Raw genomic sequence first — 11,951 nt, 5'->3', positions numbered from 1 at the left:
CCCAGTCCTGATTACTATCTATACGAGGTCCACAATGCAATAAGCAATCCATGCAGTCCCCAATATAATAAAACCAAAACATAAACAACACACCATTCACTGCGGATGGAACTGCCGAGGAACCCATGGGGATCCCGCTGGTGATGGACTCGTGGCATGCTCCTGCTTTATCAAAAGTGTCCGTTTAGGTGCGAAACGCGTAAGAGTTCTCCATACCTCCTTACATTTTGCAAACATTGCCGGTTCCAGCCCTTGATTTTTTTCAAATTGCTCTGCACCGCTTCTCCGTTTCTTCAGCTGTTGGACAGGTCTAAAAGGAAAAAAGTGCCTCTGAAAATCCCACTGGGTGGTGGTAAAACCCCATGGACGGGATGGCACAGGTGGCAGCGTAGTTACTCCGTTTCTGACCCGTCGTTCACAAGTCCTTCTGCTGGTACTCTTGCACACTTAGAGGTAAAGCCCTGTCCAGATTTGGGAAAATAGTCCTCATGCTCCTAAGCAGGTTGTATGTTGTGTAATAATGTGCACTGCTGTTTCTTGGGCTGATAATATCTTCTTGCCTCTGCCCTCAGTACCACTACTGGGGCCATGCCCTCGTGGTGATGAAAATTAACTATATGATGGGGGATTGGCTGCTGTCGCCTAACAGGCTCTCACTTCTCATTCACTTTTCCTCACGTCTCTAGAACCTGTAGTCATACAAACCACTGTTCTCCACTTCAGGGGTGCGCAAATTGGGGATATTTTTTGGGGGGACGAGGTGGTTACAGAGGCCCTGCGCTCTCCCCCCAGGCATTTAAATTAAATGCTGGGGGACCGCACGAGGCCTCTGCAACTTCACTTACCATGACTCAGTCGGCTACGGCGACGCATCGCCATGGTAACGCGGCGTCAAGTGGTGTCACGTGACCCCGCAGTGTCACTTGACGCTTCAGACCAGGTGAGTGGGGTGCGAGCAGTGTGTGAAAGCAGGCACGGGGGCGTAAGGCAAGAAGTTTGCGCACCCCTGCTCTACATCAACAGGATGTTCCGTCTCAACACTTGTGTAATACTTTGTGCTGCTGGGGCTGGTCAGATTTGCCCATGGTGCATTGCCAGTAAAGATGCACAAACCAAAATTCGCTTACCAATTTTTGTGTTTCAATTTCTCTATTTGGCGGTTAATTGCATATTTAAGCCCACTTATTTGCCATGTATCTCAGTTGTGTGCACAGGTACCTCTGCATGTGCAGTATAAGTGACTCTATTTGGAGATACTGTATATAAGTAAATAAGAATATATTAAATAGGTCTTCTCTCACTCTCTCCAAAATGTAAGCGATATAAGGAAAATTCAATGCTTTGAATTTTAATACTTGGCAAAAAAACTCGTGTTCTTTTTCACAGAAAAAAAGGCCAATATCAGATGGTTTACAAACTTTGGCGAAACTTTGTCTCATCTCTACAGGTGATTCTATCAGATAAATGAATGGCAGTGCACGCGTATCAGGAGCAATACCGCACCTCGTAGCGTGAAGAATCCTGCAGTTAAGAGTCTACCTGACAGTGGCAATGCTATCTTGTATTGTATTGTATGTCTTTATTTATATAGCGCCATTAATGTACATAGTGCTTCACAGTAGTAATACAGGGGGGGAATCAAATAAATAACAGATAATATAAATAACAGGTCATGGGAATAAGTGCTTCAGACATAAAAGTAACATTAAGGAAGGAGTCCCTGCTCCGAGGAGCATACAATCTAATTGGTAGGTAGGGAGAACGTACAGAGACAGTAGGAGGGTGTCTGCAGGGGGCCAAGCTTTATGTATCATGTGTATAGTATTAATCACAGTGCTATTCATATGCTTCTTTAAGCAAGTGTGTCTTAAGGTGGGTCTTAAAGGTGGATAGAGTGGGTGCTAGTCGGGTATTGAGGGGAAGGGCATTCCAAATGTGTGGGGCAGTCAGTGAAAAAGGTTTAAGGCGGGAGAGGGCTTTAGATACAAAGGGGGTAGAAAGAAGACATCCTTGAGAAGAACGCAAGAGTCGGGATGGTGCATAACGAGAAATTAGGGCTGAGATGTAAGGAGGGGCAGAAGAGTGTAAAGCTTTAAAAGTGAGGAGGAGAATTGAGTGTGAGATGCGGGATTTGATTGGAAGCCAGGAGAGGGATTTCAGCAGGGGAGATGCTGAGACAGATTTAGGAAAGAGCAGAACGATTCTGGCAGCAGCGTTAAGGATAGATTTTAAGGGAGACAGGCGAGAGGCAGGAAGGCCGGCAGCAGGAGGTTACAGTAATCAAGACGGGAGAAAATGAGGGCTTGAGTCAGAGTTCTAGCAGTCGAGTAACAGAGGAACGGGCATATCTTTGTGATATTAAGGAGGAAAAAGCGATAGGTTTTAGAAAGTTTTGAATGTGAGAGGAGAATGTGAGAGAGGAGTCAAGTGTGACCCGTAAGCAGCGTTCTTGGGCTACTGGGTGAATGATCGTACTTCCAACAGTAATGTGGAAGGAGGTAGTAGGGCCAGATTTGGGAGGAAGTATAAGGAGCTCTGTTTTTGCAATGTTGAGTTTAAGGCGGCGGAAGGTCATCCAGGATGATATAGCAGAGAGACATTCAGAAACTTTGTTCTGTACAGCAGGTGTAAGGTCGGGGGTTGAAAAGTACATTTGTGTGTCGTCAGCATAGAGGTGATATTTAAACCCAAAAGATGTTATTAGGTCACCTGGAGAGAGTGTGTACAGAGAAAAGAGAAGAGGTCCCGGGACGGAGCCCTGGGGTACCCCCACAGAGAGATCAATAGAGGAGCAGGAGATGTTAGCAGAAGAGACACTGGGAGAGGTAAAGTGAATAAAACAGATAATGCTCTCATTAGTGGTAATATATATGTTAAGTGATATTGTGAACAAATTTATATACAACCTTAATAGGGAGGTTTTATGCTGCAGTTTCTGGGGGATGGCTCAGCTGTCCAACTAATACAGAAAAAAAAAAAAACAGCGCCAAAAAACCTCATGGTGTAGTATTTAAAAAATATTTATAGAATAAAAAAGGTGATTATTGCACGTACATCAGGATAAAGCATATAACAACAGGACATGTTTTGGACATGTTACCACTCTAGGAAACTGCTCCGTGTAGGCTCACTGTCTCTCTGGATGGTCCTCTTATCTTCAATAACCGTCCCAGCAAGGGGTGCGCACCTCATTAGGAATTCACCCCACAGTGTGAGTCTCTGGTCTCCAGCGGGTCACTCGGCGGGAAGTTCAAACCTCTGTGAGGGATCTCCCGTCAGCTGTGATTGCAACAAGCGCTGTGTTCACACAGGCCGTTCCGGGTTGAGCCGCAGTCGTCCTGACGTCATCAGACGGCGTCCTTGTATCGCTCCCGTCTGCTCGCGGATGGTGTAAGCGGTATAAGCGGTGAAAGTCCAAACACATGTGCAGGAAATATGCTATAAGTGTAAACCTCAGTGGGTATTGATAAGAATAAAGATGGAACGCGCCCTCTCCTACGCGTTTCGTAATCGATACTTCTTCAGGGAATAACGGAGGGGGTGTAAGGGGCGGTTCTTATACACATGAACCTAATCTGATTGGCCACAATAAATTGACAGACAATCCCCACCTGGGGAGCCAATATTGCACATCAAATCAGGGTCTATGCACAGCACAACATTAAATAAAATACACATCATTTAATTTAATATACATTTTGCAGTAAGTCAAAGCTTCTAAAAAATAAAGAGACAAAAGTTAGTAACATATTAAAAAACAATACAAATATGAATACTAACGCTATCTCAGATTTAATGTTATGTGAATGAATATAATGGTTTAAAAGACAAAAGGGACTGGTTTTTAACACACAAATATTGACTTTTGAGAGAAAGGAAAAGTCAGTAAAAATTATTTATTTAAAAATATAAAGAATATATATATATATATATGGGTTACATCAGTACTAAAAAGTAAAAAGGAGGAATTAAAAAAGAGACCAAACATCAATCTCTTCATTAAGACCTAGTGGAGATAGAGTTTGAAGTTTGTATATCCACAAGCTTTCTTGCTTGGACAATTTCTTGTCTCTATCTCCACCACGTCTCCCTGCCTGAACAATTTGGATACCTATATACGTCATATAGGAAGGGTCGGAGTTATGCTTAAGTTTAAAATGCCTGGATACGCTATGTTGCTCAAAGCCTATTTTGATGTTTCTAGCGTGTTCTAATATCCTGACTCTTAAAAATCTTTTTGTCCGCCCTACGTATTGGTATCCACAGGGACACTGTAAAAGATATACCACATGTGTTGACTTGCAGGAAATGCAGTCTTTGACAGTAAAATTTTCTTTAGTAGTTTTAGATTGAAAAGTTTTTCTATTTTTATTTAACATTTTCCAGGCTTTGCATTTACCACAGCAATAGTTACCGTTGGGTTTACAGGGCATCCATGGAATCTCCAAAGGTGTTTGTATTTGAGATCCGATGTCGCTCGGTGCCAGATAATGTTTTAAAGTTTTTGCCCGACGGTAAATAAAGCTAGGTTTCTGGTTGAGGGAAGGACCTAGAATCGGGTCATTACATAAGATGTTCCAATTTTTATTAATTATTTTCTGAATACTAGTACTAACAGAGCTAAATTCTGTAATAAAGGGTACATTTAGTTTCTCCTCATTTATTACTGTTTTTGTTTGTTTTTTCTGGACTAGTAAAGAATCCCTCTCCATTTTCTCAACTTTCTCTAGAGAACAGAGTAGCAAAGTCTTGTTATACCCACGCTCAATGAACCTTTCAAATAGAGCGGCAGATTGAGCTTCAAAGTCAGTTTGGAGACTACAATTCCGCTTTAGGCGCATGAACTGGCTTAGGGGTATATTGTCAATCCATGACCTTTTGTGGTTGCTGGATGACAATAAAAAACTGTTCGCATCCACCTTTTTGAAGAATGTTTTGGTATTAACTGTTTCACCAACTCTAGATACCAAACTGAGGTCTAGAAATTTTGTCTTTTAAACCATTATATTCATTCACATAACATTAAATCTGAGATAGCGTTAGTATTCATATTTGTATTGTTTTTTAATATGTTACTAACTTTTGTCTCTTTATTTTTTAGAAGCTTTGACTTACTGCAAAATGTATTTTAAAATTAAATGATGTGTATTTTATTTAATGTTGTGCTGTGCATAGACCCTGATTTGATGTGCAATATTGGCTCCCCAGGTGGGGATTGTCTGTCAATTTATTGTGGCCAATCAGATTAGGTTCATGTGTATAAGAACCGCCCCTTACACCCCCTCCGTTATTCCCTGAAGAAGTATCGATTACGAAACGCGTAGGAGAGGGCGCGTTCCATCTTTATTCTTATCAATACCCACTGAGGTTTACACTTATAGCATATTTCCTGCACATGTGTTTGGACTTTCACCGCTTATACCGCTTACACCATCCGCGAGCAGGCGGCAGTGATACCAGGACGCCGTCTGATGACGTCAGGACGACTGCGGCTCAACCCGGAACGGCCTGTGTAAACACAGCGCTTGTTGCAATCACAGCTGACGGGAGATCCCTCACAGAGGTTTGAACTTCCCGCCGAGTGACCCGCTGGAGACCAGAGACTCACACTGTGGGGTGAATTCCTAATGAGGTGCGCACCCCTTGCTGGGACGGTTATTGAAGATAAGAGGACCATCCAGAGAGACAGTGAGCCTACACGGAGCAGTTTCCCAGAGTGGTAACATGTCCAAAACATGTCCTGTTGTTATATGCTATATCCTGATGTACGTGCAATAATCACCTTTTTTATTCTATAAATATTTTTTAAATACTACACCATGAGGTTTTTTTGCGCTGTTTTTTTTTTGTTTTTTTTTCTGTATTACTGGGAGAGGTAGGATGAGATCCATGATAGAGCTTTGTTCCGAATACCAAGAGTATGGAGGATGTGAAGGAGAAGAGGGTGGCCCACAGTGTCAAATGCTGCAGAGAGGTCGAGCAATATGAGCAGAGTGTAATGACCTCTGTCTTTGGCAGCATGGAGGTCATCATTTATTTTAGTGAGGGCTGTTTCCGTGGAGTGAGCAGTGCGGAAGCCAGATTGTAGAGGGTCTAAGAGAGAATAGGTGTTGAGAAAATGGAGCAAGCAAAAGAAGACAAATGTTCAAGGAGTTTAGAGGCAAAAGGCAGGAGGGAGACAGATCGATAGTTAGAAAGACAGGTAGGGTCAAGCTTGCTGTTTTTGAGTAATGGTATACATGTTTGAAGGAGGAGGGAAAGGTACCAGAGTAGAGGGAGGAGTTAAAAATGTGTGTGAGCGTAGTGATTATAGTAGGACCAAGAGGTTTTAGGAGATGGGAGGGAATCGGGTCAAGAGAGCAAGTGGTAGAGGGAGAAGTGGAGATCAACAATGACACATCCTCCTCTGAGACAGTGGAAAAAGAGTCAAGGAATGCAGGAGGAGAGTTAGGAAGAGGTGTAGGATGGGAGGATGAAACAGAGCTACTTTGCTACTATAAACTAGATTTGCTTGAAATAGAATTAGGTTAGTTAGCATATGCGATTGGTGTCTCTTTCATACAGATTAATCTGACCCACTCTCCAGGGTCCACTGGCTGCCCGCGGGGGAATTTGTGCCTCCCCGCAACGCGTGTTCCACGCTACTGCTTGTAAAAAGCCGGGTGAAGTGCAAGCACGCTTTCCGTGCACGTGTGGCCCTGCGGGTTGCTGCGTGGGAGCCACGAGGAAGACAAGGTGGAACCGGAGACTTCACCTGTAATTGCGATTGGTGTCTCTTTCACATGATGCGTTTTGCGCCAAGTTGGTTTTGGATAGAATTACATGTAACTTCTATTTAGTTACAGGAGTTTCCTTTGCGGTTAACATATCATTTCTATCTCTAATACAAGAAATGATTGCATCTGTATAAATAGGTTTTTGTTTTTTTAATTACAAACTAATACAGGACTTAAAAATGTGATTGCATTTGAATGTTAATGGCATATAAGCATTGGTGAAAGCATGGAGAGATACTAATTATCAATATGTTTTAATTTCTCTGCTTATAATTTAACTTTGAAGGAAAACGGAACATTTTTCAAGCATGATCCTTTCTCTGTTTTTATAGTGCAAATATTTTAATAATTAGTTCCAGAGAGCATTGCCAGCTTTACAGGACTTTGTACTCGATCATATGAGCACAATTCCCAGCATTTTGACAAAAGCTTGTAAAACAATACTTTATTTTGTACCTAATTACACTGCCAAATAAATGTAACCACCAGTTCTCCTATTTTAATGGTGTCTTTTATTGTATTGTATTGTAGTTTCTTTAAAGGTGTGCTAGAATGATCCCAACAAAGTATTTGTGCATGATGTATTCCCATAAAAGGTTCTTTTGGGAACCAGCTTTGTACAGTACCACTTGGATACACGTATCCTTTCTCTCTTTTTTTCCGTTATTATTTTTATAGCTGACAATTTAATTTATCACACCAGCCCCAGGGATATAAAATAACTTTGGAATGGTGGCGGATACAATACAGAGAGCAGTAGCTTTAGGGAGAAATGGTAATAGTGATCAAATGGACTTGCAAAACTTATAAATGTCTCTAGATCGGCCTGTGGCATTGTTTTAGAGGACAGAAAAAATATTCCTTCAAGCCAGGCAAAAAAATATGTATTATCCACTTTGGTTTATGACTAGATGCCAGGTTTAACCCTTTCACTGTGAAGTTGCCCATTACATTTTGACATGGAATATTTAATTTTGTTAGTCCAACACGAAAGAGAAAGATGTTTTAAAAAGGAATTGAAATGGGAAACAAAGTCCAGCCCCTTGATATTGTGCCTGGTGTCCTGTTTAGTGATGCTTATTTAATGTACTGTAATTTGGTCACATCATGCGAAGCAAGTCGCTTGAGAAGGAAGTCGTGCCTGGAATGATCGGTGGCAAAAGAGGAAGAGGCCGCCCAAGAACTCGCTGGCTAGATACCATCAGGAAAGATACTGGACTGAACATAGCAGAATTGAAAGAAGCCGTGAGAGATCGGAAGACATGGAGCACACTGATCCATAGAGTGGCCGAGAGTCGTACTCGACTGAACGGATAAGGAAGGAAAAACAAAATGCTGTTGTTCTGTGTTTTTGGTTACATGCATCCAGCTTCCTGGGCCCTCACTTATCTCATAATAACGTAGTTCAGTCACGTGAATGGCTAAGCAGGAAGAGATGAGCTGATGTTCAGTGTCATGGGGTGGTGTACCTGGCTGAGGTTAAATCTAAAACCGTAACAATGAGAAGCGACACAAGCAGTGGTGGGACGGAGAACGTTCAGTAACAATGACTGAAAGTACAGCAGCTTGTGTAAAGTGGTTCCTAGCTAAAAAGTCTTGCAATCTATTAACCTACTTTAAGAAAAATGCATTACAATGATAATTTTGCTCAGTTGCTGCTTTAACACATGGAACTGCAACACTTATTTTGTTTATTTGCCATTGTTCCACTTTATTTCTTTACCCGACACAAAGAGCTACTCCATGTATCATGTCCACTAGCCACCAGATGTTTTACTTTTCAAGTCATCTCAGTTCTATTGTTTGGATCAGAAACCTTTTTCTTTCCAAAGCGAACATGGTTAAGCTCACCAGGGTTCACGCTGATGTGTGGGAAATGGTTCGTCTTCTGGGGAATGCTGATTGCTGAATTACCAGACGAATAGTCATTTTATAAAGTACAATATTAATGTTCACATGCAACAGAGTTATTGTCTTCAATGTGTTGGGAAACAGCAGAGCAGTAAATTGAGCTATGCTGCACAGAAAGGAGGTTCTTAATAATTAATAAGGGAAATACTCTCAGTACGAGCAGCATTTTTCTATGAGAAAAAAGTTAATGTTACTTTAGAGCCTCTGTGAAATCATGTAATACAAGGATGTGTGATATTAAAATATATACTTCTAAAGGCAAAAGACTGACTATTTTTTTTTTGACAGACCTGTTTCCGACAGAAATTAGGACATTCATAAAAATAAAAAATAAACCTCGTTGGCTAACACAGAGTACTGTAGCTGTTATTTATTAAGCACATCAGCTGAATGATTAAGAAGATGCTAATAGAAACACCTTGTGAACAAGACAATTTGTGTGCAAGTACATTTCATCATTAACCATGTAGTCTAATTTCTCCTTTGCAGCTGCACTGGCCCTACACACATGAAACGGACATCGTCTACGTATTGTACAGAGCATTTACAATGCCATTCCGGTATGTCTGTAGCTTTGCTGCTAAAGACATGGCACCTTCATTCTGCTCAGTATATGTACGGGTGGCTGCTGAATGAGTGCACAGACACACATTTACTGTTCTCTAAATGTGTCTTTGTTTTACGAATTAAACTTAACCAATTACAAACAATTCACTGAAAACAGATCTACTTTTCTCCTGCTGCACATCACAAGAGACGGCACCGCGAGAAGGGGAGAGAGAGAAAAACGCTGCTTTTCCTCTTTATTCGGGTGGGGTTCTTCGTGCTTTCCATGTTAATAGTACAGTAGTTGAAAATAAAAAGAACTCTTTTGGATACACATTTGCTGTATCTTTATTGCACTTTTACCACGCTGCACAAACGACTCACAAAAACGCTGCAAAATGAAGCTTCCAGCTGCAGAAAGCAGTGATTATCCATTGTACGTATATACACTATTTACACAAACCTATTAAAGGAAAAGCTGGGAAAGCACAGGTCTGTTATGAGTCCACAAAGTAAGAACCTGCTGCTGCATTTAAAGATAAATAGCACATCTCTTCATCACTACTTTAATCTGTTCAACATTCAAGTAAACCAACTTTCCATTGCACAAGTTGTTAAGGATTTAATTTGGTCGAAACACAGCAGGTTTCAGCCATGTGATGGGTAACTCTTTAAACACCAGAGTCCAGATCCACAAAGCTCCGGTAACTCAGGAGCTCAAAACACCATGTTGTCAAAATCAAAAACGGAGAGAGGGGGAGGGGGGAGAGTAAAAGGGGGTGAGAGTGAGGCGGCAGAGGGAGAGAGTGAGATGAAGAGGGAATGAGAGGAGGGAGAGAGGGAATGGGAGGGGGGAAGAGGGAATGGGAGGGGGAGAGAGAGGGAATGGGAGGAAGGGGAGAGAGGGAATGGGAGGAGGGGGAGAGAGGGAATGAGAGGGGGAGAGAGAGGGAATGGGAGGGGGGAGAGAGGAAATGGGAGGGGGGAAGAGAGAGAATGGGAGGGGGAGAGGGAATGGGAGGGGATGGGAGTAGGAGAGAGGGAATGGGAGAGGAGAGGGAATGGGAGGGGAGGAGGAGAGGGAATGGGAGGGGGGAGAGAGAGGGAATGGGAGGAGGGAGAGAGAGGGAATTGGAGGGGGAACAGAGGGGGGGCACAGCACTTAACACTATGTTAGTGAACTTTGAAAATACCGTTAGGACTTATTGATGCGTTAACATCTTGCTAACTTAATAACAGAGCTTTGTGGGTCTGGGCCAAGCTAGTTTGAATTATATTCTTTCTAAATTAAAGAAGCAATCTCGCCTAAACGCGTTTTCTAAATGTAATTTTTTTTTTTACATATTTGGAATTTCTGGGTCCCCCAGACCTGACTGTGCTATTTTAAGCGCCGGGGATCTCCCCTTTTCCTGAGATCGCTACTGGTGAAAGTTCCCTCCTGGGGAAGCAATATAGCTGCCTAATCTAGCGGGATCCGGGGCCAATAGGAAGGCTCAACGTCATTGGTTTCAGCTTCCTATTTAACTATACTGGTGGCCATATTGAATTCTCCATAAGGGAGCATCAGTAAGCATATCAGCATACTGGTAAGTATCGTGGGAACCGAGGGGCCCCCAGACCTAAGCTGCATTATTTTCAACTCCAGAGATCACCCGATGCATGAGGTACTAATCGCTGGACCTGGTTTAAATCTCCAGCGGAAACAAAATGGCTGCCAAACTTCAGCTCAATATCCAGCTGCGACATCATTGGTTGCAGCTTCCTATTGCATGGCCATTTAAATCCAGTTTAACAAAACATGAAGTCATAGCCTTAACTTCCACGGCACCATGGAGCTAAAAATAATCGCTGTTCAGCTTTGGAGCACCCCGTTTCCAACCCTGTAAATAAAATGGGTGAGGGTTAGGGTGATTGCTGCTTGAAAATAGAGCGGTCCAGCACCCCCCCTCCCTCACGCCCCCCCACCCCGTTCCAATAATGTAAAGAAAAAACATAGCAACTTTTGGCAGGATTACTCCTTTCGGTGTTCCAATGAGTTGACGTGGTAATACGAATCAGCATCATGAATAAACAAAACTATACTGTCCCATTTTTTTTAAAAAAAGTGGTAGGTAGTCATTTTTTTTCTATACATACCATATATAAATACAAAATATTTAAATAAAGGCCTCCTATCTGTACAAAAAGAACAGGATATGCTTACAACCCAAACCAGCTCTGAAGGTCCCTGACCGTGTCATTTTACACACATCCATATATAATCTACTTTTAATACAATTAGACTTCTTAATTCTAAAATCCCTCCGAGTCTATAGTTTTTACCTAAACTGGGAACAATTACATCTTAAATCTGAATTCATTGAATTCACACCAGAGCGCGTACGCCGTCCTTTTGCAAGACTGGGTCTTCTTCGTCAGAGGTAGAAACGCGTTCACGTTACTACCTCTCGGTTGTCTTGTTGCTCAGATCAGAGTCCAAGTCATTTTCAACCACGTTGTTGTAAGTGTCTTTTTCTATGCAGTCGCTGACGGCTCGTAGGACGATCCGTAACCTTCTGTCCATTGCTTCTAGATGTGGCTGATAGAGAATCGGGGTGACTTTGTCCATTAGTAACGATTCATCCATCAAGCTACTTAACTTGTACTCTTCCTTTGCTAGTAACTGCAGTCTCAGGTATGTCGATTTCTTAATTCTAGGAAAAGAACAGAATAGGCAGA

At 42.1% G+C, this 11,951-nt stretch overlaps 1 protein-coding gene across 1 annotated transcript in view; it reads right to left on the bottom strand.

The window, feature by feature from the left end:
* Positions 1 to 9,027: 9,027 nt before the first annotated feature.
* Positions 9,028 to 11,951, bottom strand: part of FAM20C (FAM20C golgi associated secretory pathway kinase) — a 112,302-nt gene continuing 109,378 nt past the window's right edge. The window contains exon 10 of the mRNA XM_075565478.1: positions 9,028 to 11,926. Within this exon, the coding sequence (XP_075421593.1) occupies positions 11,674 to 11,926 (253 nt within the window). The 3' untranslated portion in view covers positions 9,028 to 11,673. The remainder of the gene's footprint in view (positions 11,927 to 11,951) is intronic.

This window comes from Ascaphus truei, chromosome 11, assembly GCF_040206685.1.
Source record: "Ascaphus truei isolate aAscTru1 chromosome 11, aAscTru1.hap1, whole genome shotgun sequence".
In the NCBI taxonomy this organism is placed as follows: domain Eukaryota; kingdom Metazoa; phylum Chordata; class Amphibia; order Anura; family Ascaphidae; genus Ascaphus; species Ascaphus truei.
Note: the sequence above shows the minus strand (reverse complement) of the source record. Positions and strands in the feature narration are given on the sequence as shown.